The following is a 25,307-nucleotide window of genomic DNA, read 5'->3' as shown; positions in this document are numbered from 1 at the left end:
AATTTTACTCTGGTTAGATAGTAGCACTTTTCTAATACTTATCCAGAGCTGATTGTCTTGTTCCAAAACTCACAGGTATTGACATTGGCAGCATTCATTGCATAGGTGTTTAAATGAAAACATATGAAGGCAGTAGGGGAAATGGTACTTGCAGCTATAAATTCAGTGCAAAAACACTTGCATATTTTGTGCATGCATTCTGAGCCTTCAACAGACACTGCCCATGAGCTTTCAAACTTTTCTTGGTATGCACCGGGGATTAAAAAAAGAAAAATACTAAGGAAAAAATAGAAGCTGGCACCCTCATATAGAAGAATTCAACACCAGATTCTACAAACTACCAGCACTGGCGGAGGAAGGGGGTGTGGGGGGTGCAGCTCGCCCCGGGTGTCATCCCTGAGGGGGGTGACATTGCCATCCTGCCCCCCCTTCGGACGCTCACCATGGGTAGTGCCCCTGCGGGCAGCTAGCCCCACCCCCAGGTACACAGCATGTGCGCCGCTCCGGGTGCCGGAGCAACTAGCTCCGTCTCTGACTACCAGTAGAATTCAGTGTATCAGTGGTGTTCAGTCAGTGGACTAGGGGGTCTAGGCTAGTCCTCTAAATATTCCCCTGGTGCCCCCTTCCTAATGTCTGGGAAGCTTCTGCCCAGCTTAGGGAGGGAAGCATGATGCTCATACATGCAATTCCCCCCCCCCGCCCCGTTGCCCTTGAAAGCTGGCACCTCTGACCTCTGGCTGTAACTGTTCCCCTACAAAAAAAATTCAACGAATCATCTGTGGCGCATCATCTAAAGAAGCCGGGTTAACTGAAAGCGGGTCTATAAAAAAGGGATTTATCAATCTGGTTGAATGAATGAAGCGACAAGGGTAGAGTGAGATTTCTTATTGGGGATGGTGAGAAGGAATCTATGAAGTTATTCAGCACGAAACAATTTACACTGATCATATTAATATTGCAGTCTGAAGCGATTTTATTCTGGAGAGGGAAAAAATTCAATTGAATAAATTATGTGATGCTAATGTAGTTCAGTACACAGCTGGCAGGGCTGTGGCTTCTGAAGCTATTTTTTTAATGTATTTACTACTGAATAAGTAATAGATTCTCCAACAAAAATCCCCTAACTCTTCTCAATTCAGACATTATATTTCATGAAGAGGTCTTAATTTATTGAAATTATCTGCTACCATCTCCTTCTCTCCCTTCCCCTTTCCTTATCTCTCTCATATTAATTAGTATACTGTCTGTATGGGGGAAAGTGTTTCATCAAAGCCCCTGTGGAAATTAGAAAGATAATCATTGAAATAATATGAGCTGCTGTTGTGAAATGTTGGAGGTTGTCAGCATTTTGAAAGGGAATTTTTTAGGTCAAACCTGCTCTCCCACCACCAACTGTACCGTAATTATGTACTCTATTGATCCAATCTCGTATTATCATGGATGAGGAAAAAAATCCATTTCCATGATATTGTCCCCCCCCCCAAAAAATATAACAATTTTAAAAAGAGAAATATACAAAATCCGAGCTCGCTGTCCCTGTCCCCTCCAGGACGGATCAATCTAGTTAAGTTTCCACAGTCGAATCTGTGATTTTTGTAGTTTCCATTCTTCAGGGTTTTCAGAAAAGTATTATATGAAATGATGCCATATTTCAACAAAATTGTCTACATCATTTGTATTATTCAATGTATGTATTATTTAATCTTTGTTAATTTTTCTGATACAGCAATAGACCATACATTCCATTTTCCAACAAGAGATACGAAGATGTTCCAGTCCTTTCCAGTTCTGTGCCACTAGAACAGGGATCAGCAAACTTTTTCAGCAGGGGCCCGGTCCACTGTCCCTCAGACCTCGTGGGGGGCCGGACTATATTTTGAAAAATAATAATGAATGAATTCCTATGCCCCACAAGTAACCCAGAGATACATTTTAAATAAAAGCACACATGCTACTCATGTAAAAACACGCTGATTCCCAGACCATCAAGGTGTGCTAAAAGAAAAGTAGTTAGTTATTTGTGTGTGTTTGTGTGTTTCAAATTCATTTACACAAGGTCAACCCAAGACATTTTGGGACCTGAGATTAATCACAAAATGGTGTGTGTGTGTCCCAGGAAGAAGGGTGTTAGTGTAAAGATCTACATCAGGACTAGGAGGGGAATCAAATCAAATCAACCTTATCCAGCTGTTGACATCGGCATCAAGGGGTGTGTCAAATCAACCAGTGAACAAAGTCATTTGCTGGACATCTCTTCTGCCCTCTGTTAGTGAGCATCCTTGGTAGAAATGAGTTTCATATACATGTGTGATGGACAGCAGAGCCGGACCAGAGTCTGGTGATGCAGTGCCTCTGCATTCCACTAGTGGACTGGAGCCTCTCTCTGATTGGCTACCAAGGCAGGCAGCCAGCCAGAGGGGGGCGGAGACAGCACTTTGGGCGGGAAAATAAAAGGGGCCATTACTGACCAAGAGGTCACAGAAGGAGATAGTTTCAGCAGGGAGCTAGAGAGAGGAGAGTTAGAGAATTGGTTCTGATCTGTGGTTGAAACATCCACTCTGAGGAAAACATCTACAGCTTGAGAAAGGAGCCTCTGAGCTTTGATAGAAAGACAATGTGTAGTGTCTAGGGAAAGTGCTCAGACAGGAGTGAATTGGAGGGCTGAGTTTGAGCAGGAGAATTAGAAGCTGTGAGGATAAAGTCTCCTTGGGTCTCCTTCCAGTCAGGAGGGGAGAGATCTTCAGGTAGAGAAGACTCCCAAGCCTGTTAAGAGGGGTGAGGTGATCCCCTGGGTCTGTTATACTGCTAGAAGTACCTCAGCAGAGTGAGAAAAGGTTGGCAAACTGACAGAGAAAGTACTGCCTTGTTTAAGAACTGAAATATACTCGGAGTCAAGAGTGAATTTCATGCTCTTTATTCAGCTCATAGTCATCAAGGAGGAGAAGAGAAGACGAATCGCTCTTTTCCCAAAACCATCTGCTTATATACATTATTTACACAATGGGCCTTGCGTGATTGGCTACTTCAGGGCTACACCTGTGGGCCAATTATATTGTGGATTGACTTCTGCCTGCAGCCTGATTGGCTGCTCCTACAGGCCAATCAGGTAGCAGATTCACTTCTGCCAGCCGCCTGATTGGCTGCTCCAGCAGGCCAATCAGGTTGCGGATTCACTTCCACCTGGAGTTGGATTGGGTAGCTCCCGCTGATTCTGAATCCTATTGTTCTAGGATTCAGCTCAGTACATAACACCCCTCCCCTCTAAGTTCCAGTCCTGCCCGGGAAGTTGCATTCGTAGTCCCCAAGGTCTGCTGGCCGCCTCCGTGTGCGTTGTGGCCTGGGGTGTTCCTTGGTCAGGGGTTCTGGTTCTGGCTCGTGTTCCGAGGCTGCTGGCTGTGCCGGGGCTGTCTGGTCTGGCGCCACTGAACCACTAGGTTGTAGCTCTGGTTCCGGTGTCCTTCCAGCCTCGGGGCGCCCCTCTGTGCCTACTGCTTCTGCTTCCCCTGCCCACCCCTCTCGCTCTACAAGCCTCACTGCCCTGCTGTCCCCTTGGGACCCCTCTGTCCCGCTCTCCTCCCGGGTTCCTCCTGGGAATCGTCGCCGTAGCTGGTCGCAGTGGCGGCGCCAACATTGCCCCCCTTCCGTTAGTACCTCGTACGACACGGGACCGGTCACCTTGGTGACTGTGGCGGGTACCCATGCTGGGCCTGCCCCCAAATTCTTTGCATACACTGGGTCCTGGGCCACAAATGTCCGGGGGTTCCTGCCTTTCCCCACCACTACCTCATCCTGAGCTCTGTCGGGGTGAAGTCGGTCCAGTCTAGTTGCAAGGCGCCGGCCCATTAGTAATTCAGCTGGGCTCCGGCCCGTCGTTGTGCTTGGGGTGCTGTGCTGTGCTAGAAGAAATGCGGCAAGGCGGTATTCCCAGTCCCCTTGTGTCATGCGGCTGAGGCTGTCCTTGGTGGTCCGCACCATGCGCTCCGCTTGGCCATTGGTGGCAGGGTGGAATGGTGCTGAGCGGATGTGGCGGATGGCGTTCTGCGCTGTGAAGGTCTGGAACTCCTCTGACGTGAATGCGGTTCCATTGTCCGAGACGAGGGTGTCAGGGAGCCCGTGGGTCGCAAACAGCTTACGTAGTACCCGGATGGCTGCCGCCGTAGAAGTGGATGGTACCAGTGCGACCTCCAGCCATTTGGTGTAGGAATCCACCACTATGAAGAATGTTTTTCCCTGGAAGGGGCCAGCGAAGTCCACGTGCAAGCGTGACCATGGATGTCGGGCGGACTCCCAGGGCTGGACTGGGGCCCTTGGGGGATCCGGGCGGGATTCTTGGCAGGTCTGGCAGTGTTGGACCCAGGCCTCTATCTCTCTGTCAATCCCCGGCCACCACACATAACTCCTGGCAAGGGCCTTCATCCTCACTACCCCTGGGTGTGTCTCGTGTAGGGCTGTGAGGACCCTTTTGCGGAGGGGCTGGGGAACAACAACCCTGCTTCCCCATAACAGGCACCCCTTGTGGGCCGACAGTTCATGTTTGCGGTTTGTGTAGCCAGCGAATTCTGGCCCGGGGCTGCTGCTGGGCCATCCTCGCCACACCCAGTCCAGGACCCGGGAGATGACCCTATCTTTTGTGGAATGGTGCGCAACTTCTTGTGCCTGAATAGGTCGGTCGGGAAGCAGCTCCAGGGTCATAACCTCTTGCGCAGGCGCTGGGTCGGGGCCTGTTTCTGGTAGTGGTAGCCTGCTGAGGGCGTCTGCGTGGCCCATCGCCTTCCCAGGGCGGTGGATTAGTGCATACTGGTAGCCGGCAAGGAATATTGACCACCTGAGGACACGTGGAGACAACACTTGGGGGGTCTGCTTCTCAGGGGCAAACAGGCCAAGCAACGGCTTGTGGTCAGTCACTATGGTAAAGGGCCGCCCGTACAAGAAATCATGGAATTTTTTTACGCCCTTCACGATTGCCAGACCCTCCTTGTCAATCTGTGAGTAGTTTCGTTCGGCTGCAGCAAGCGTCTGGGAGAAGTATGCCACCGGCACCTCTCTTCCATCCGGGAGTTGGTGTCCCAGGACAGCGCCGATGCCATAGGGAGAGGCGTCGCATGCCAGCACCACTGGCAGCCTCTCGTCGAAGTGTGCTAAGACCGAGTTCGAGACGAGCAAGTCCTTGACTGCCTGGAATGCGGCCCTTTGTCGCTGGCCCCACACCCAAGGGGCCCTTTTATCTAGGAGTCTGTGTAGGGGCTCCGCTACCGCTGCCTTATGGGGAAGGAAGGCATGGTAAAAGTTCAATAGTCCCAAGAATGACTGAAGTTCGGGCTTGCTCTTGGGCGCTGGGGCCTCACAAATGGCCCGTACCTTGTCACCGGTTGGATGGACCCCTTCTGCGTCCACCTTAAATCCCAGAAAGTCCACCTGCGGCACTCCCAGTAAACACTTTTCCCGCTTCACCTTGAGGCCCGCCGTCTGGAAACGGTGCAGGACGGAGCGGAGGCGGTCCTCAAATTCCTCTGGTGTGGGCCCGGCGATCAGTACATCATCGAAGAAGGGGGTGACGCCAGGAATCCCTTTAAGGAGAGCCACGCTAACGCCAAATTGCAGCCGCTTTACTCTGAATGCCCCTCTGTGCGTCACAATCGTCTGAGCCTCTGCTGTGGCTTCGTCCACAGGCAACTGTTGATACGCTTGGGCCAAGTCCAGTTTGCCAAAGATTTTTGACCCAGCCAGGGTGGCGAGGACATGGCTGACCACTGGCACTGGGTATGCATGGGCCGTGAGAGCCTTGTTTATGGTGCATTTGTAGTCTGCACAGATGCGGACCGAACCGTTAGGCTTGACGGGTGTGACAATTGGAGTTTCCCAGGGGGCGTTGGGCACCGGCTCCAGCACTCCTTGCTCCACGAGCCGGTCCAATTCCTCGTCTATGCGGGGTTTCAGGGCGAACGGGACCCGGCGGGCCTTGTGCCTGATGGTCGTACAGCGGGGTCTAGCTGTAGGGCAATGGGGGGTCCTGTATATCGTCCCAATGCCCCATCGAAAACCCCTGGAAACTCTTTGCATATGGCGTCCACGTCCACTTGTAAGCTAGTGCGGTTCACCCCGGTAACGGCTAGCCCCAGAGGTCCAAACCATGCCAGTCCCAGTAAGCTAACGTAGGGGCCCTTAACTACCAGCAAGTCCAATTGTTGCTTTCGCCCTCGATATTGCACCCTGAAGGTCCCCACCCCCATAGTAGGGACCTTACGTTTCTGGAAGTCCCGGAGGGTGAATGGGGCCGGCCTTAGTTTGGGACCCCCATTAGGGCACAGTTCCCTTAATGTTCGGGCCGAGATTATGGATAGAGTTGAACCCGTGTCCAGCTCCATGCGGCATGGGGCTCCCTCTATCTGTACCTCTATATAAATTTTCTCTGTGCTGGGATGGGGCAACTGGAATACCTGGTAGTCCGTGATCTCCGTCGAGTTGCCTTGGTGCATGGTGCCGTGTGACCTGGGGCTCCTGGGTCGGTCATCTGATGCTTGTCGACGGGTGAGTCGAGCCCGACACACCCGGGCGATGTGTCCCAATTTTCTGCACTGCCTGCACTCTGCGTTGCGGAAACGACAGGTCCTCCTCTCGTGGTTCTCCCCGCAGCTTGCACAGTTCCCTCCTTCTCGTCGAGGCTGCTGTGGTGTGTGTGCTGCTTGAGTGCGCCGCTGTACTCGGTGTACTTCCTCCCTGTCAGATTCGGATTCGTCGGTGAGGTCTTCGTGGTAGACCCTCGGTTGGGATGGCGGGGCCGGTCGTGCCTCTTGCGTTGACCTCTCGGCGGCTTCGGTTGCCAGGGCTTCCTCCAGAGCAATCTGGAACGTGAGGTCTTTTTTGGCGTAGAGGCGTCGTTGCAACATCTCGTCCCTCAGGCCACCGACGAGGCGGTCACGAAGCATGTTCTCCAATTCTGAGAAGTTGCATAACCGGGCGGCTTGGCGGAGGGAGGTCACAAACCCAGTTATGGTTTCCCCCGGGGCTTGCCGCTTTGCGTAGAAGGCATTTCGGCAAGCTACCACCGAGGGCTGTGGTGAGAAGTGCTCCTTCAGCCGTTCCATTATTGTTTTGTAAGAGACGGTAGCGACATCTCTAGGTGCAAGGAGAGCCCGGGCGATTTCAAACGTCTCCTCTCCACAGACGCTGAAGAATGTCGCCCTCTTCATGGCATCGTTGGTGACTTCTTTCGCTTGCAGGAGGAAGTTGAAACGGGCGGCGTACCCTTCCCAGTCTCCTGATGCTGGTTTGAATGGCGAGAAGCTGCTGTCGGTTGCCATTCTGGGTTCCTTGGGTCCTGGAGCTGAAGCCTGGATGCACGGTGCGATGCAGCGGTGCAGCAGGTGGCGGTGCTGCGGTGTAGTGCGTGGTGGCGGTCAGCTCAGCAGGATCCCACCTTCGTCGCCAGTGAAATATACTCGGAGTCAAGAGTGAATTTCATGCTCTTTATTCAGCTCATAGTCATCAAGGAGGAGAAGAGAAGACGAATCGCTCTTTTCCCAAAACCATCTGCTTATATACATTATTTACACAATGGGCCTTGCGTGATTGGCTACTTCAGGGCTACACCTGTGGGCCAATTATATTGTGGATTGACTTCTGCCTGCAGCCTGATTGGCTGCTCCTACAGGCCAATCAGGTAGCAGATTCACTTCTGCCAGCCGCCTGATTGGCTGCTCCAGCAGGCCAATCAGGTTGCGGATTCACTTCCACCTGGAGTTGGATTGGGTAGCTCCCGCTGATTCTGAATCCTATTGTTCTAGGATTCAGCTCAGTACATAACAAGAACCAAAGTATTAACCTGTAACACTGCAGCAACTTGAACAATTTCAACAATAACTTGAAATAAGCTAAGCATTTACTGTACAGCAACAGAGGTTTTAAAGCTGTACGTTTACTACCTTGTTTAGAAGCCTGTAACATCCACTAGATTTAGCATAATTATAAATAAGTTAACTGTTTCCTGAAAGAATCACCTCCTGACACATCTTTTGTTCTACCAACTTTTTTTCTGTAAAATAAATCTTTCTTATTTGTTCAACTTATGCCTGTGTCTCCAAGAATCAACGTTTTACCTCACACAAAAACCATAAGCTAACCTGAGGTTATTGAGTTATACGGAGGTGGCGATCCGCCGCAACACGCAGAACTAGTTCTGCCCATGACTGGTGGGCCTCAGTAATTTTCAAGTGGGCCCAGAGGGTAGAACGTTTGAGAACTCACACTCAGGGAGAAATGAATTTATAGGTTGCATGGGACTGACAATTTAAAATTTGAACTTCCTATTTGGAAAGCTTGTGTGTGTGTGTGTGTGTTGACTCCTCTTGCTACTCTTTTTTTTTTTTTTTTTGCTGCTTCACATGCAAATATACATGCATTCAGAAGATGGAAATAAAGCTTCCTTGATCCCATTCATACGCACGGTCTATTGCTATCATAATGAATGATAGAAACAGTTCCATTAAAAGTAAGGTTTGGGTCTCTCTGCTTCCATCCCCATTGTACTTAATGCTTGCTTATAATAGTGCAGCAATTCTCTTCTAGGAAGGGTGTGTGTGTGTGTGTACGTGCACCCCCTACCATCTCAAAATTCACTTTCATTGATACAAAAGAAGAGCAAAGGAAGTGAAAAGACACCAGGCATGTTAAGTGCTGTCATCATGTGTCACACTCTCCGAGGAGCACAGATGGGGCCATCAGCTGCGGCAGGTGCTACGAAGACAGATCACAACTCAGACACAGAATTATTGTGAATTATCTGTATGGGCCTATTGTCTGGGGGCCTCGAACTCAGTCACATGCGGCACGAGAGGGTGATGGCGCCAACAGGAGCTAATTGAATCGCTGCTTTTCATTAGGAAATGACAACGTTGGCTTTCCATTTTTGCCTCCCATGATGAGGACGAAGACATGGTGCTCACATATATAGCTCAAGCTGGCTCCATCTACAGTCAGACTTTGCTTGTGTACAAAGGCATTAGGAGGAAAGAGTGTCAGGAATAGATCGATTGTTCTCCTCTCTATTATATTTGTTAACCTCCCCCTAAGAGAATCACTGCACATTTATGTGTCTTATATTGAAAGTGAACCAGGCCTTGAGAGTAGCTGCTGTTGTTTTGCCAGCTGTCATCCAAACACTGGGTATGTGATAATTAAATGTGGTTCTGACAAAATGTTGCAGAACTATTGTGTGCTGGCAAAAATGCATGCAAAAAATGGACAACCTGATGGATTTAATAGACCTGAAGTTATGGTTAAGGAGTTGTGCTTGTGAAAATACACAAAAACTTCAGTTGTTTGAACTGTGGAGAGCAAAATACCAGATGTGAGGAGCAGGGGTGTAGCCAGGATCAAAACTAGGGGGGGGGGGCAAGCCATGGTCGTTCAGGGGCGGGGCCAAGGCACGGGCCCGATGACATTGTGGCGGCAGCAGCCACCTTGTGCTTCTGGGGCTGGCAGCGTTGGCGGCTACCCTGTTTGGCTGGAGAGGACGGGAGGGTCGGGCAGGCGAGAGGGGGTGGCAGGGCGGGCGAGGGTGAGGCAAGGCCGCAGCCATGACGGCTCCGAGGCGTTGCTGCATATCAGCATAATATTTCAACCATGTCGTGGGTTCAAGCCCCACCTTAGGGAAAAATTCCTGCATTGCAGGGGGTTGGACTAGATGACCCTTGTGGTCCCTTCCGACTACAACTCTATGATTCTATTGATATATTATTATAGCATATGCATCATTCTGCTTTCTTGAATTGTCCTACTCCTAGGAATAGCAGCCAACTCCTAGAGGCCTAGGTGCCTCCCCACCCCCAATTACTGGTAAATACCGTATTTGAAAGAGTCATCCCCCCTTGTTGATGGGCTTTCTATGTGGGGCTTATCTGCCCCCCCCCAGTATTTTATTAAGGAAAAAGCTGTGTCCCCCCCCCCCAAGCAAGCGGAGACTTAGCTGCTCTTGCTAAAGCAAAGCCCTTTCCACTTCAGTTTTTGGAGGGGGAAAGTGCTGGTTATGGTTTGTAAAATACATTAATTTTTTGCTTCTAGGGGGGGCAGCTGCCCCTCCTGCCCCCCTGCCTACGCCCATGGCACACACACTTCTGTTTAATGTTATCTATAATATGGATCAGGCTTGGCTTCTAACTACCTCAACCGTTCCTCATAAGGCTTGGTTTCCAGGCCCTTCATCATCCTTGTCACCCTCCTCTGCTCACTTTCCAGCTGCTCAATATCTTTCTTCAACTAGCCTGCACTGACTGGCAGCAGCTCTCCGGGATTTGGGGGGGGGGAATTCCCAGCCCAGCTCCAGGCGGAACAGCAGGTGCCTCTGAGTTCTGACAAAGGAGCATCACCACTCAGGAGGGGCCAGGTCCTGGGGGGAGGGTTTCCACGGTGACAAGGACCCGCCCTCCTTTGTGACTTCTCTTGCTTCTCCTTTAAAAGCCACTGACTTGCAGGCAGCCATTGTGGGTTTGTAGTGAGGCGAGGAGAGAGAGAGGAGTTAGTGGCGGTTGGTGGTGGTTGGTGGCGAATAGGAGAGGAGAGGAGGTTTGTTGTTATTTTTCCGGTTTCTTCTTTTTATTTTGATTCGATTTATTACTTTTATTTGATTTATTACTTTAATTTATTTGGTTTGATTTATTTTTCTTTTCTTTTATTATTTTCTTTTGGCACTTTTATTTATTTTATTTTATTTTTTGTTCTTTATATTATTTTTATTCTTTGTTTTTTGTGCACATCTGTGCATAGTTTGTATATATTTTGTACATAGAGTAGTTAGGGTTAAGTGTAGGGTTAGGGCGGGGGTTAGGTGTAGACTTAGGGCAGGGGTTGGGGTTGGGGTCAGATTTAGGCTTGGGTGGGCATTTTAGATAGTTAGTTACTTTAGAGAGGAGGGTGGGATCTTTTCGTGGACGAAATGGGCAGGCTGTAAGTAGCATTCCTTCCCTTTCTCTTCATCTCCGGGGGGTGGGGGTGGGGGGTGAGTCGTGGGGTCCCCTGCACAGCCTTGGCTCTCTGGTGAGGCCGGTTCTTTATTCAATGAATTGTTGCAACAGGACTTCCAACTACCACATGGAAGAAGCAGAAAGAAACCCATTTTACCCACAACGCCTTTTAATAAAACGTCCTACATACATCACATTTGTGTCCCAAACTGGGAGGTTTTTCTGGCGGAAACCTGAGTATCAGGTTTGTCCCTGTCCCTCCCTTGACCTCCACCTTACACCCATTAAGTAAAACAAAGGAAGATGATAGATAGATAGATAGATAGATAGATAGATAGATATAGATATGTTCCTGTTTCCTAGCAAAGTTGAGTACCCCCTATTGTCCTGGCCAAGTCCCCATTCCATGGAGGTTGGATCCACTCTTGTCCTTGAGATGGCTACCTGTCTGGCACTCAGAGACCAGGAGGGCAGTGATTATCACCCAGGCAGAAGGGTTGCTGTGTACGTGGTCTCATGCTTCAGGGATGGTGGCTGCTCCTAGCCATATCCCAAGTGCCTCCTCTGGTAGCCATCTTCCTTCTGAGCAGAAAAGCATTGGAACAGTGTCAATCCGATGTGTGATTGCTTTTATATGAATATTTGAAGGTTTTCCCACTGCAAGAGTAGGCAAGTGCTACGACCAGATATTATTTTCTCCTTCTCCTTCTCCTTCTCCTTCTCCTTCTCCTTCTCCTTCTCCTTCTCCTTCTCCTTCTCCTTCTCCTTCTCCTTCTCCTTCTCCTTCTCCTTCTCCTTCTCCTTCTCCTTCTCCTTCTCCTCCTCCTCCTCCTCCTCCTCCTCCTCCTCCTCCTCCTCCTTCTCCTTCTCCTTCTCCTTCTCCTTCTCCTTCTCTTCTTCTATCACTCATAGCCGGATAAGATTGACAGCGCCGATCGGCGGGGTTTTTGTCTCGCTCTGAGACAGCCCGTCTTCGCTAGAGGGGGGAGGGCAGCGAGAGCAACGCTGCACCCCATAGAAGCTCGGGTCGAGCGTCCCGGGGGCAAAATCGCTCAGCGGAGCCCCAATCCGGACTCCCCAACTCTCCGGTTGCCCTAATAAGAGCGCCGGAGCGAGAAGGGTCGAAGTCGCGGGGGTCATTTTGAGCGCCATCATTGCTCTAGTGGAGAGAAGCTCCGAGCCGGAGGCGGAGAGCGCTGGATTCTTCCAAAAGAAAGAATTGGAAATTAAGACTGTAAGTAAGCTTCTAAAAATTGGATTTGAAATTAATTTGGACTTGGGAGAGAGGGAAACAAAACGGAAGCCACCCCCTCCCACCGGCAATTCAAGAAACAGTAAATAAATACCCGAAGCCGGGAATTGAAGATTTTGGTTTAAAAGGTATCCTCAAAGACGCAAAAAAGTCCTCCCCTGGATGCAGGGTAAAAGGGGAGAAGGACAGTGGTTATTGATCCCCTGCAGAAAGACGAAAAAGAATTAGGAAAACCTTTTGTTTCCCCAGGATCCGGCAGCCCAGACAGCCCAGCGAGCTGACCAGGATTTATAAACGAACTTTCTTATTTAGACTCTTTAGAATTTCTGTGTACATGCTCTTGTTTATTGGCTTGGATCTTTATGTACTATGAATTGGAAAATGCAGTCAGTTTGCTAAAATGAGGCTGGGAAAATAAGCAGCGACCATTTTCCACCCCACATGATAAGTAGTGACCTTGACAAGACTGAACTATGTCAACAAAAAGGTATTCGCCTGAGTTCCAGCGAATTGTTTTGACAACCCTGTGGGAAGTAAGAATAGGACTATGCTGAGATGAGACTCAACAGCAAGAGTTAAAGCAGCAATTCCAGATGGTGATTGCTAAATATGACTTTTCAGATGATTAAGGTACTGAAATTGAAGGGAAAGATAGTGACAATGACAGCGACAGCGATTTGGAAGATTTTGACAATGATGGAGACTGTGATTTGGAGTGTAAAGCTAATAATGATGACTGTGATAGTACAACACAAAATGAAGATCACCACGAAGGAAAAGATGATTTTTTTTCACAAAAGGATAAGCGGAATACCCCTCTTTTGAGGAGGGATCGACAGGAACCAGCGGAATTTCAGATTACCCACAAGGAGAAAGACAAGAACAACCTAAGAAGGGGAGAAACTCAGGGGGGCCTTATGGATGCCTGGAGGGCAAAACATTGGAAAAAGGGGGTGGGATGAAGGGAGAATGGGTGTGTGATCAATAGGATGGATTACTAGGATTAAAACTGGACTGCTGACCACGGAACTTGCTGGATTGGAGGGAGGTAGCTGGAGATTGGGGAGGAAAGGTTATATTGGGAATTGCTAGAGTGTAAATGAGATTTGATTAGGGAAAAAGTTTAAGCTAAGGAAGTTTATTGAGGGGGAAAACTAGGCAAGGGAAGAAAAATTGGATTTGGAATTATAGGGATTAAGAGATTTAGCGAAAATGATAATAGTTAAGTTAAAAGTTTTATGAGGAATAAAAGTAATTATTTTACAGATAAGGAAACTGTTAAAGAGGATAATAAAGGGATGAAAACCGGGGAAGGGGGGAGGTAGGGGAAGCCCACAAAACATGGTTTAGTAATGCTGATTTGAAAAAGATTATTTTTGTTTTTATTTTTCTTGTGGAGGCCAATTCTGGATCCACATGTCCTTCCACAGTGGGGACATAGTTTTCTGGGCGGGAGTTGATCATAGTGAGGGTTTGCAAAGTGTGCCTTCCTCTTCGCTCGTTTCTCCCTTGCATCCTGAGTTCATGCGTCTTCAAAGCCCATAACACCTTTGGTAAAAGCTGTTCTCCTACTGGAGTGCTCGCAGGCCAGTGTTTCCCAGCCATTGGTGTTTATGCAACATTTTTTAGATTGGCCTTGAGAGTGTCTTTGAACCTCTTTTCTTGGCCACCAGCATTACGCTTTCCATTTTTAAGTTTGGAATAGAGTAGTTGCTTGGGAAGATAATCAGACATCTGAACCACGTGACCAGTCCAACGAAGTTGGTGTTGAAGAATCATTGCTTCAATACTGGGGATCTTTGCTTCTTCCAGGACACTGGTATTAGTTTGCCTGCCTTCCCAAGAGATATGTCACATTTTTCAGAGACACCAATGATGGAATCTTTCAAGGCATTCGAGATGGCGTTTATAAGTGGTTCATGTTTCAGAAGCCTACAGCTGGATTGGTAGTACAAGAGCCTAGAATGAAACGCAAAAGACTAGTTTCAATGGACCAATAATGGTTTTCATGGCTGGTTCTGACTTTTCCCTTTTCCCAGTGGGAATTCCTATTTGTAGAGCAGAGGCCATGGCTGGTCGGCAGTTGCAGTGCCTGTGTGCTTTGTGCTGGGGGGGGGGGCGCTGTTTAGCGGCACTCCTTGGTTGCTATTGGACAGTTACTTGGATAGTCTGAGCAGATTGGTTGAGCGCCTTATTTACGGGAGCCTTCGGAATGGAAAAAGGAAAGGACTGTGTCAGGATGATGTGTTTTGTGGGGACATTTGCAGAAGTGAAGGTGTTGATTTGAGCTACAGTTGGAGGGGGATATGGTGCCTGCTGGAGGGGGAACCCCCCCTTCCATGAATTCCGGTAACAATGTTAATGAATGACCCAAAGCTCTCCCCTCTCCACATACGTATTTCTGTTCTGCCCATTTGGTGGTGGTTCCCTGTCTTCTCCAGACACCCCTCTTCACACACAAACACTCCCCCCAAGAATTGGGGCTGCCAGCGTCTGAGTCTCTCTCCCCGCTTATCTCTTCTAGGATCAGGTGCTTAAGGCGCCTGTTCAGGCGCTGCCATAGGGTGGCCCCCCAGCAAAGCCCAGAGCAGCCCGTGGCACCAAGTGAGCAAGTGGCCCTCCTTTTTTGGACAGAGGAGGGCAGGAATCGGCATTGGGGGGGGGGGGGAGCTAGTCAAAAGATGGAAAGAGCCAGATGGCTGAATCCGACCCAAGGTCCATTGGGCCAGTGGCTGGAACCTCCTCCCCCCAGAGGCCAACCCATTTTGTGGAGTCTAATGAATGAAGCTGGGGGCTGGGGGACAATTGTCAGTGGGAGCGGTACCTTCCCTGGGGAAAGGAGGCCAGAATTTGCCACCGAGCCCTGGGGCGTCCCACCTCTGCAGTAGGACTTGGAATCCAGGAGAAATCTCTTGGAATAGGCTTGCCAGGGGCTCGGGGACGGACTCACCTGTTCACATGTCCTTCATTTTGCAGCTCTGCGGTTCCACATCCCTTCCCCAGGGGTGAGTATTGCAGAAAACAAGAACAGGGACTGGATCCCTCAGACCTGCCCCCCCACTCTGCACTCTCAGATGCAGAGAAGCCCTCCCCTCACAAGGAACTGACAGCCTGACTTTTGCATTTCAGCTGCTCAAGGATGAGCAATTCTACATCCTCGGGGTCATCCAGAGTTGCCAGGCAGCTGAGCTCAGGGGGCTGCGAACCCTGAAGTGCTCCAAGCAGGAGACGGCCAAAGCCATTCTGGTGAGTGAGGGGTGGTGTGAGGGACCCCCGCGGGGAGGTGGGGGGAAGGAGGGGCTTTAGGGAAGGGGTTGTGAATCTGCGGAGAGGAGGACCCTGCCGGCTTAGGGTCCCCTGGAAAGCCAAGCCTGGTGTTGGGGGTCGGAGCTGTCCTCTGGAGGCCCCGGAAAGAGCTGATTTTCCTCCTCTGTTCTCTTCCAGGACCTCTTGGGGCCCTTGGAGCACTTCAGGGATCGCCCCCTGACCCTGGCCCTTGCCTTGGAGGCCCTCCTCCAGCTAAGGTGAGTGGGGTCTGTGATGGACGGGGTTGTGGGGGGTGGGGGGCAGAACTCCAGGGGAGACTCGGAGGAGGAAGCATCTAACCCTCTCCCTTTCATCTCTGCAGTACCATGAGGCCCAAATTCAGCTGCGATATGATCAGTGCGATCCTCCATAGGACCATGGAGGCAGTTCTTCAGGGCCCAGAAAAGGAGGAGGAAAGAGAGGTATGTCCTTTGTCCTGAATTCCCTTTGCATGACTCTTTCTTTTTCACCAACATTCAAACTCTCTTCTCTCTTTTCCCGCAGGAGCTGAAGCGCCACTTCCGTCTCCTCCTTGGAAGTCTCCTTATGGAAGCCCCCAATCCGGGCACCCTCCTGCAACTTTTAAGTGTAAGTGTCCCGATGGCATCAGGGGTGGTTTTAGGGTTGCCCCCCCCGTCCCTTACCCATTGGACTGCCCCATTTCTGGGGCACAGAGCCTGTTTGGCCCTCAATTTGGTCCAAGACCAATGTTGGCAAACCCTCATGGTCCAGAAGTGACAGGGACTCTGTGGTGGGGGCAGTGAGGGCTGCTTTGGCCCAGACTGGCCCCTGACTCTGAGACGCTCTTTCCTCCTGCAGGACCTGCGAGGATACACCCTGGGGGAAAGTGGGGAGGCTCAAAAACTAGCGGCCAGCAGCATTTCGTTGCTGCTGGCCGTTGCCCGGAAATTTCCCCGCCTCCGAGTAAGTAGCTCACCTTCTTCTATTCCTTCCTGTGTTTGCTTCCATCCCTCCAAGAGCACATCCCTGAGTGACCTTTAACGCAGATGATGCGATGTGTGTCCCTGGGGGCCAGGGTGAGGCCAGAGGCTGCCCTTCCACCTCTGCCCAGGAGGCTGCAGGGCCCAGGGAGGTCCTCTGGAACAAGGGATTGGGCCCAAGACAGAGGGAGACCCGTCCTTCCTGGCTTGGCACTGCTTCTGTGCTCTCTCGCTGCCATCTGACCCCAATTTTTCTTTCCTCTGCAGATGACGGTAGTTCGGCCGGACCTGGCCTGCTTCCGCCTGAAGCCGGAAGAAGGTGAGCCCCACACTATGGAAACAGCAAACTACCTTGTCTCTTATTTGCCCAAGACCCACCTCTGAGGTCTTCTTGCTGGGAGTCTGGCAGGACCTGCTCCCTGCCTGGCAGGCCTTTCCCACCTGGCCTGTCCGGACTGACTCCAGCTACATTTCCAACCTGGGACCTTTGACTGAAGGATGGGGGGGAAAGGCCTGTGGGAAAATCTCATTTTCATTTTCATTCTCATTCTCTTCCATCCAGATGATATTATAATTGAAGATTTATAGGTAGTGCGGACACCAGAAAGAGGCCAACATCCAAATGCACTCAGCAGGTAAGACTTTCTCAAAAGCCCACCTGTAGTTGGAGATGCCCTGTTTCATCTGTGAGAGAAGCAGGCACTCCTGGCATCCGGCTTACCTTTTTTCTCTTGCAGGTGACAGAATGATGGCGGCAGGACCTCCTTTCCCATATTTTCATGGGGGCAGAAGGGAAGCAGTGGCTGTGGGACCAGATCAGGTAGGGGGAAGCTGCCTTCTGGGGACAGAGGCCAAGGGGTGGAACAATGTCATGGACTGGTTGGGCACAGAGGAATGGAGGGAGGAAGCAGTTGGAGAACCAGGAAGGGAAGACGTCTCAGAGCCCAGGAAACGGTGGGGGCACAAGGATGAGCAGTCAGAGGGAGAAGAGGCCAGGCAACCAGGGGAGGGTAGCCAATGGGTCTCAAACCTTCAGTGAGTGAGGGACTTTCCCCTGTGTCAGAAGACAGGCTCTGGCAGATTGAGCAGATGAGATCCAGAGGAAGCTGTTTGTGCGTGTGCTGTAGAGGGAAGTAAGGGCGTAATGGGGCTCATCCCCCCTGGAAGGGAGCCCATGGAGGAGAACTCTGATTCTAAACCTCTGCTGCCTCATGGGATGGCTTCAGGAGAAGAAAAGGCTCCAGAGTAAACCCTTCACAGATGCAGAGTGGAGTCCCTAAGATGGTTGGATGGCATTTTGTAGGCCTCCTTCTGGCAACTCCTGCAGCCAAGCTGGGGCTCTTGTTTCCTTTGGACCACCTCAGGGAGGCCGAGAGGGGGGTGTCTTGCTGTCTGAGCACAGGGTGGCCACCTTTGTTTTGGCAAAAGACAAGGCAGGGCAGGGGACAGAGAAAGATCCGAAAATTGTTAACATTATTTTGCCTCAAAAGATCTCACAGAATTTTGGGTTTTCCCATTCCTTAGGATATATGATCTACTCCTGTGTAACTCCACGTGTCTCGGTCTCGAGCGGATTGAAGGCAGAGACGGGATTTCACTGATTGGTGAAAAGAAGAAAGAGAACTGGAAGAGCATGGAATAAAAACAAATATTTTTAATGGATTTTGAATAAATGCACAATAAATTGTTACTGTTTTGAATTTCCTTGTGTTATTTTTTTCCATTGGTTAAAAACGACTTTAAAACAGCTTAAAACAGCATAAAATACAACATAAATGTAGCATCACCAGTTCTAACTGGCCAAGTTAGGCCAGCAAGGAGACCAGGGAAGAATTTAAATGTGGGGACCCAGTAGGGTCTCTTCCAGGGGCGTCTCTTCCAGGATCAAAACTAAGGGGGGGGGGAAAGCCATGGTCGTTCAGGGGCGGGGCCAAGGTATGGGAGGGGAGGGGCCACGAAGTGGGAATGTGGGCGGGGCTACAGGGCCAGCGGGCCCGACGACATCGTGGCGGCAGCGGCGGCCACCTTGTGCTTCTGGGGCTGGCAGCGACGGCGGCTACCCTGCTTGGCTGGAGAGGACGAGAGGGTCAGGCAGGCGAGAGGGGGTGGCAGGGCGGGCGAGGACAAGGCAAGGCACGGCCGCAGTTATGACAGCTCCGAGGCATTGCTGCATATCAGCATAATATTTCAACCATGCCGTGGGTTCAAGCCCCACCTTAGGAAAAAATTCCTGCATTGCAGGGGGTTGGACTAGATGACCCTTGTGGTCTCTTCCGACTACAACTCTATGATTCTATTGATATATTATCATAGCATATGCATCATTCTGCTTTCTTGAATTGTCCTACTCCTAGGAATAGCAGCCAACTCCTAGAGGCCTAGGTGCCTCTCCCCCCCCCAATTACTGGTAAATACCGTATTTGAAAGAGTCATCCCCCCCATGTTGATGGGCTTTCTATGTGGGGCTTATCTGCCCCCCCCCCAGTATTTTATTAAGGATGGAAGAGGGAGAGAAGGAAGAAAAAAATAGAGAGGGATAACTCATATTTGTGGGTGCCTCTGGGTGACACTGTGATGCTGGAACTCTGCAGCAAGAGGAAGATACTGGTACGCCTGTACAGGAGCCTTGTAAGCAGCTTTCTCGCTGCTTGATTTACAGTATACAGATGCAGGAGGAGGGGCAGACTGGAACACCACTGCTTTTTATAAACATCACTGTGTCTATCAAAGCTACAGCCCCCCTTCTTCACTTCCTTTTAGCCTTGCAGAGCCACCTTAGTCAAATTGAATCCTCTGCACCCTCATTAAATTGCCAATAGAACTCTTAATGCGATCCCTGAATGCTCATTAACAACCTCCACTGAAGAACAATAGGGTGAAGTGGTGAACATCTTGCCCTGGGTACGCCCCTGGGTAGCCACTTTGCTTTATTTATTTGATGTGTGTTTGTTACAGCTGTGTCCCACCCACCCCAGCAAGCGGAGACTGAGCTGTTCTTGCTAAAGCAAAGCCCTTTCCACTTCAGTTTTTGGAGGGGAAAAGTGCTGGTTATGGTCTGTAAAATACATTAATTTTTTGCTTCTGGGGGGGGCAGCTGCCCCCTCATGCCCCCCCCTGCCTACGCCCATGGCAAAGAGGTTTCAGCAACCTTTATCTGCATGCTCTTTTGCTCTTAGGATGGCCAGCTGCCCTACTTTACAGAGGACCGTCTCTTGTTTGAGGGCAGACCTCTCTATTTGAAGGATTGTTATTCAGTCAAAGTAAGTTTCAAAGGCAAGAAGCAAGAGTAGAGACCAGTTAATATCTGGAGAGCGGAAGGAGCAGGATCACAGATGCATTTCTTCTTTTTGCATAAGTGGCCACCCTTTTCACTGTTAAAATAAGACCACCACCCCTGTTGCTAGTTTCAGGCTTAACACTCTGTACAGTACTGTTGTTGCTTTTGTATCTAAACTTGACTTGGAGACTTTGTCACATAGTTTCTTATTATATAATCTATATACAGTATATATAAAAATGTAGACTGACCCTGTTTGATCCACATGAATGGTCGCAAAAACCGCTGGACCAATACTCCTCAACTTTGCCTGCAACCTCACTTGCCACTAGGAGACTGACACCATACCCTTTCCGTGGTCAGATGTCATAAGGTAAAGGTAAAGGTAAAGGGACCCCTCACCATTAGGTCCAGTCGTGACCGACTCTGGGGTTGCACGCTCATCTCGCATTATTGGCCAAGGGAGCCGGCATATAGCTTCCAGGTCATGTGGCCAGCATGACAAAGCCGCTTCTGGCAAACCAGAGCAGCACATGGAAACGCCGTTTACCTTCCCGCTGTAGCGGTCCCTATTTATCTACTTGCATTTTGATGTGCTTTCGAACTGCTAGGTTGGCAGGAGCTGGGACCAAGCAACAGGAGCTCACCCCGTCACAGGGATTCGAACCGCCGACCTTCTGATCAGCAAGCCCTAGGCTCAGTGGTTTAACCACAGTGCCACCTGGGTCCCTAGGTCAGATGTCGTACCTGTGGCCAAATAAAACCCTGTTTTCACAACTTTTGGAACTCACAACTCACGTACCTGGTGATGCTGGGAATTCAGAGACAAAATCAACATATGGGGGACAACTGGCCACGCCTCCTCCGAAGTGAAAACACAAACCTCGGTCGGCCACCATTTGCATTTAGGCACTCACCACAACGGAAAACGCACTGCCCCACTCCAAGCTCACAAACAGCCCCACCGCAACCGTAGGGCAAAAAAGGCCAGACTCCAGTCCTCCCCCTCCACAATCAACACTCTCCGCCGTGTCTGCTGCCGCCCCGCAAGCCCCCACAGTATCCCCTGCCACCGCCGCCGCCACCACCGCCTCCGGTCCCCACGAAAACCCCACAACCCACCTCCAACGAAGACAGCCTGCGAGGTAGCCCACCTGCCACCGCAAACGCCGCCGACCCCACCTCCATGGACTCTGGCAACAACAAATACCTCCCGTCTCCAAAATAGTCACCGTACGAGGTTGGCCGCTCTCTGCTGACGCCAGGACTCAAACACACACAGCGAGAGTCTCACCACCCCCATCATCCCCACCACCTCCCCCCCAGCTATCTCCAACGCCTCACCCCTCCCAGAAAACCCCAAACACCTCCCAAAATCACTCACTGTCGGAGATACCTGCTCCCCGCTAACGACAAAACACCCACCCACCACATGAGCCTCAACACCCCCAACATCCCCGCCATGCCCGTCCCCCATGCCATACCCCTCACAAAAAGCCCGAATCGAACCTCCAACATTCAAACCACCCAATGTAGCTCGCCCACCATCCCAAAAAAGACCAACCCACCACTACATCGACAAACCCCAGACCCCACTTCCCCCACAACTCACATAAACCTCACAAAAGGGAAAAACACCAACACCATCACAACCACCTAAAAAAAAAACCCAAAACACACTATGTCAGACTCTAATAAACCCTACATGCCAGCTCCCCCTCACCTACCATCCCAACCGCCACCACAATCCCATACAGCCCCACCACCAAATCCAAACAAACCATTAAATATATAGATTTACCACACACCCCAACAACGCCGACTACGCCTTCACTGATACGCCCACAAAAGACAGAAAGACAGACCAGACTTTTGAACATCAACAATCTACAGTAATTCTTTCTTCAAGAAAATTGCAAAATGTGGGACCCAGACTACATACATTCACCCCACACCCCACACCCAAACACATAACTCCCACCACCAGACACCTAACCACCTCCATGTTCCCCTGAATCACAAACACCAACTACCCTCCACAACTTCCTCAAATACCACCTTACACCAATACCCCACCACTGCAACACCCCCCCAAACAAAAAACCTTGGAACCCCATACCACCAACATTTTCCTCTGAATGTCTGACCCCCCTACATTACTTTACACTTAACCCACTTCCCCCACTCACCCCCCCCAAACAACTCACAATTCAACACCCCTGACCACCTCCATATTACCCTCAATCTCAAACAACACCCCCCCTCCATAACTTCTTACCATCCAAACTTCACAACTACACTATACATCTAACGCAACCCTACTTATATTACACAAATAAGTAACATTTCTTTCTCTTCTATTATATTGCCACATTTAAACTACCACCACGACAACTGCTCCTCAAAGACCAATGACAGGATCCGTCCCTTGAAACAACGACTACCTGAGAGACACTTGACCCGCCACAATACCGTCAACAATGCCATCCGATGACTATCTGAAAGACACTTGACCCACGCCAATACTGTCAACAATGACATCCAATAGATACCACTCCACACTACCACCGAACACGTCCAAAGAAGAACCCCAAACCCCAACAACGCCCACTCCACCATCAATGATGCACCCACAAAATACATGAAGACAGAACAGACTTTCAAATATCAACTATCTTATTCCTTTCTTACTAATTTCACATACAACGCCACAGCAACGCGTGGCAGGGCCAGCTAGTTACCTAACTATACAACAATTTAAGAAGCATTCTGATGTTGAGGACTGCTTGATGATAACCCTATTATCTAGGTGCCTAGGAGAATGAATTTTATTTAATTTTAAAGATTTCTATTCTGCCTTGCAAAAAAGCTTCCAAGACAGCTTGGAAAGATTCTAGATAGCCTCTGATGACTGGGCAAACTCCACCTGAAAACATCATATTTGCAAGACATCTTTAAAAAGCTGATTTAAATAATATAACCTAACCTAATCTGAAAAGGATATTGGTTACCGCATATAGCTCTGAGGCATGAGATTTTTGTTTTCTCTTAGTGGCAATGATTATTATAGTTGTGGATTGCTTGTGTATCATTAATGGGGAGATTAAGAATCCATCACTGAAAAAATACATTTTGAAAAGCTGGGCGACTTCTTGTTACAATTATTCCCTCATTATTCACAGCGCCAGGGCTCCCTCGTTCACAGCTCAATCTCTTAGCCATTATAGAACACCAGCTGTCAAGAATAAGGAACTTTGAAATGTATATGTTACATTTGCACCCACCTTTCTTCAGCTAATTTAAAGTGAGATACATAAAGTTTTCCAGGTGGACCCCAATTTTGAAACTAGACACTGGCTTATCTTCATCAACATGGTTGCAATTGTGCATCATGTGCCTTCAGACCACAGCCATGCCTCAATGTGGAAGGATAAGCCTAGTTAGAGCGCCTTGGTTTAAAAAGCTTGCCACTGCCATGAACTCACTGCCATGACTTGAAACAATTTTAGCCCTCTCCCCTCCCCTGTCTGCAGTTTGACCATAATAATAAAACATAATAATTTGTTTGTTTATTAAATATATATACCACTCTCCATTCAAATATCACAGGACAGTTTATAATATAAAAACACCAAATCTATAACATAGCGACAAGCAAGAATGCCCCCACCCACAGACACATTTAAAAGGCCATAGATTGATGGAACCTACACACATGTTAAAAACACTGTGAAAATGCTTTTTTTAAAAATGTTTTGAAAAATGCATTGAATTTGGAATAGCTCATCTAGTGTCACATTTGTATATTGAACTTTGTTGTTGTTTAGTCGTTTATTTGTGTCCGACTCTTCGTGACCCCATGGACCAGAGCACGCCAAGCACTCCTGTCTTGCACTGCCTCCCGCAGTTTGGTCAAACTCATGTTGGTGGCTTCGAGAGCACTGTCCAACCATCTCGTCCTCTGCGGTCCCCTTCTCCTTGTGCCCTCCATCTTTCCCAGCATCAGGGTCTTTTCCAGGGAGTCTTCTCTTCTCATGAGGTGGCCAAAGTATTGGAGCACTTTACAACACATTTAAAACATTTTATTTGCAGCTGTATAGCTGAGTCCATTGTTTAATCAGTCCAAAGCCTGGCTATAGATAAACATTTTCACCTGGTGACTAAAGGTATGGAATGCAGGTGCCAGGTGAGTCTTTCCGGGGAGAGCATTCCACATACAGGAAGCCACTGCTGAAAAGGCCCACTCATGTTGCCGTTCTCCAGACTTCTCACAAAGGAGGCACACAAAGAAGGGCATCAGATGATGATTGCAGGGTCTGGGTCAGTTCATATGGGGAGAGATGGTCTTTGAGGTATTGCAGTCCTGAGCCATTTAAAGGCTTTATAGGTCAAAACTAGCACTTTGAATTGGGCCCAGAAAGTGATTGGCAGCCAGGGCAGTCAGGCTAGGATCAGCATTATATGTTCAAACTGTCTTGCCCTCGTGAGCAACCTGGCCTCCAAATTCTGCACCAGCTGAAGTTTCTGGACCATCTTCAGAGGCAGGACCATTTTTAGAGGCAGCCCCACATATTGCAGTAATCTAATCTAATCTAATCTAGAGGTTACTAGAACATAGACAACAGAGGTTAGGACATCATTTACGTAATTTACAGTGGTTATGTAAAGATGACCAACATTACGTTCTTTTTTAAAGTACACTTTCAATACTTTACCGTGTGTGTGTGTGTGTGTGTGTGTGTGCGTGCGTTTTACACCTTTCCTGAAAAGCGGAATCACTATATCACAGAAACCCACCATTTGTTTGCCAGCCTAAATGCCTGATGAGGAGTCAGGTAATAAGCTCTGCCTATCTGCAATTCTGGAGAAAGCCAGTCAGGCATCCAGACCTGTCCTCAGGGAATCAGTCAGTCAAGCAAGCATGTAGGCCACCCCTGTGGGATCTGCCATTCATTCTCATGAGATGCTATTAAAATTCCACTAATAATGAGGCAGCTTGTTAACATTCCTGTTGCTCACAATTTTTACTCATTTGCATGTTGGATAAAAATAAATGTTAACAGAGAGATTCCCTGCAACATTTATTTTGTATTATTAATATTCTTTACATAGTTGTATTCGAAAAGGCTTAATTGAGATGTCAGTCAAGTGACATGTTGATCAAATGACATCATTTGAACTGTTGCCGTTGTTGTTTAGTCATTTAGTTGTGTCCGACTCTTCGTGACCCCATGGACCAGAGCACGCCAGGCACTCCTGTCTTGCACTGCCTCCCACAGTTTGGTCAGACTCATGTTGGTAGCTTCGAGAACACTGTCCAACCATCTTGTCCTCTGTCGTCCCCTTCTCCTTGTGCCTTGATAAAAGCACAGAAATATTATAGAAATCTTTTATATATGGGGCGTAAGGCTGCAAGTACAGTATTTTTTGCTCCATAGGACGCACCCGACCATAGGATGCACCTAGTTATTAGAGGAGGAAAACAAGAAAAAATATATTTTGCTTTCTTGAATTGTCCTAGGCATAGCATCCAACTCCTAGAGGCCCATGTGCCTTCCCTCCCCCTCATTAAA

At 49.2% G+C, this 25,307-nt stretch overlaps 1 protein-coding gene across 1 annotated transcript; it reads left to right on the top strand.

The window, feature by feature from the left end:
• The first annotated feature begins 15,115 nt into the window (after window positions 1-15,115).
• On the top strand, window positions 15,116-18,157 carry LOC148684188 (uncharacterized). Its single transcript, XM_088654209.1, has 10 exons — window positions 15,116-15,215; window positions 15,340-15,456; window positions 15,655-15,734; window positions 15,839-15,938; window positions 16,021-16,104; window positions 16,336-16,440; window positions 16,725-16,776; window positions 17,020-17,092; window positions 17,195-17,277; window positions 17,982-18,157. The coding sequence occupies exons 4-8, from the start codon at window positions 15,843-15,845 to the stop codon at window positions 17,043-17,045; spliced, it is 363 nt and encodes a 120-aa protein (XP_088510335.1). The 5' UTR covers window positions 15,116-15,215; window positions 15,340-15,456; window positions 15,655-15,734; window positions 15,839-15,842; the 3' UTR covers window positions 17,046-17,092; window positions 17,195-17,277; window positions 17,982-18,157.
• Window positions 18,158-25,307: the final 7,150 nt, after the last annotated feature.

Source organism: Zootoca vivipara, chromosome 11, assembly GCF_965207765.1.
Source record: "Zootoca vivipara chromosome 11, rZooViv2.hap1.1, whole genome shotgun sequence".
Lineage (NCBI taxonomy): Eukaryota > Metazoa > Chordata > Lepidosauria > Squamata > Lacertidae > Zootoca > Zootoca vivipara.
The sequence above is the reverse complement of the archived record's forward strand: the minus strand, read 5'-3'. Positions and strand labels throughout refer to the sequence as shown.

Excerpts from the sequence above, each read along its gene's own strand:
- LOC148684188 (XM_088654209.1), top strand. The coding sequence starts at position 15,843 with ATGAGGCCCAAATTCAGCTGCGATATGATCAGTGCGATCCTCCATAGG. Across the intron at positions 15,939-16,020 it reads AAAAGGAGGAGGAAAGAGAG|GAGCTGAAGCGCCACTTCCG; the intron begins GTATGTCCTTTG and ends CTTTTCCCGCAG. Across the intron at positions 16,105-16,335 it reads CCCTCCTGCAACTTTTAAGT|GACCTGCGAGGATACACCCT; the intron begins GTAAGTGTCCCG and ends TTCCTCCTGCAG.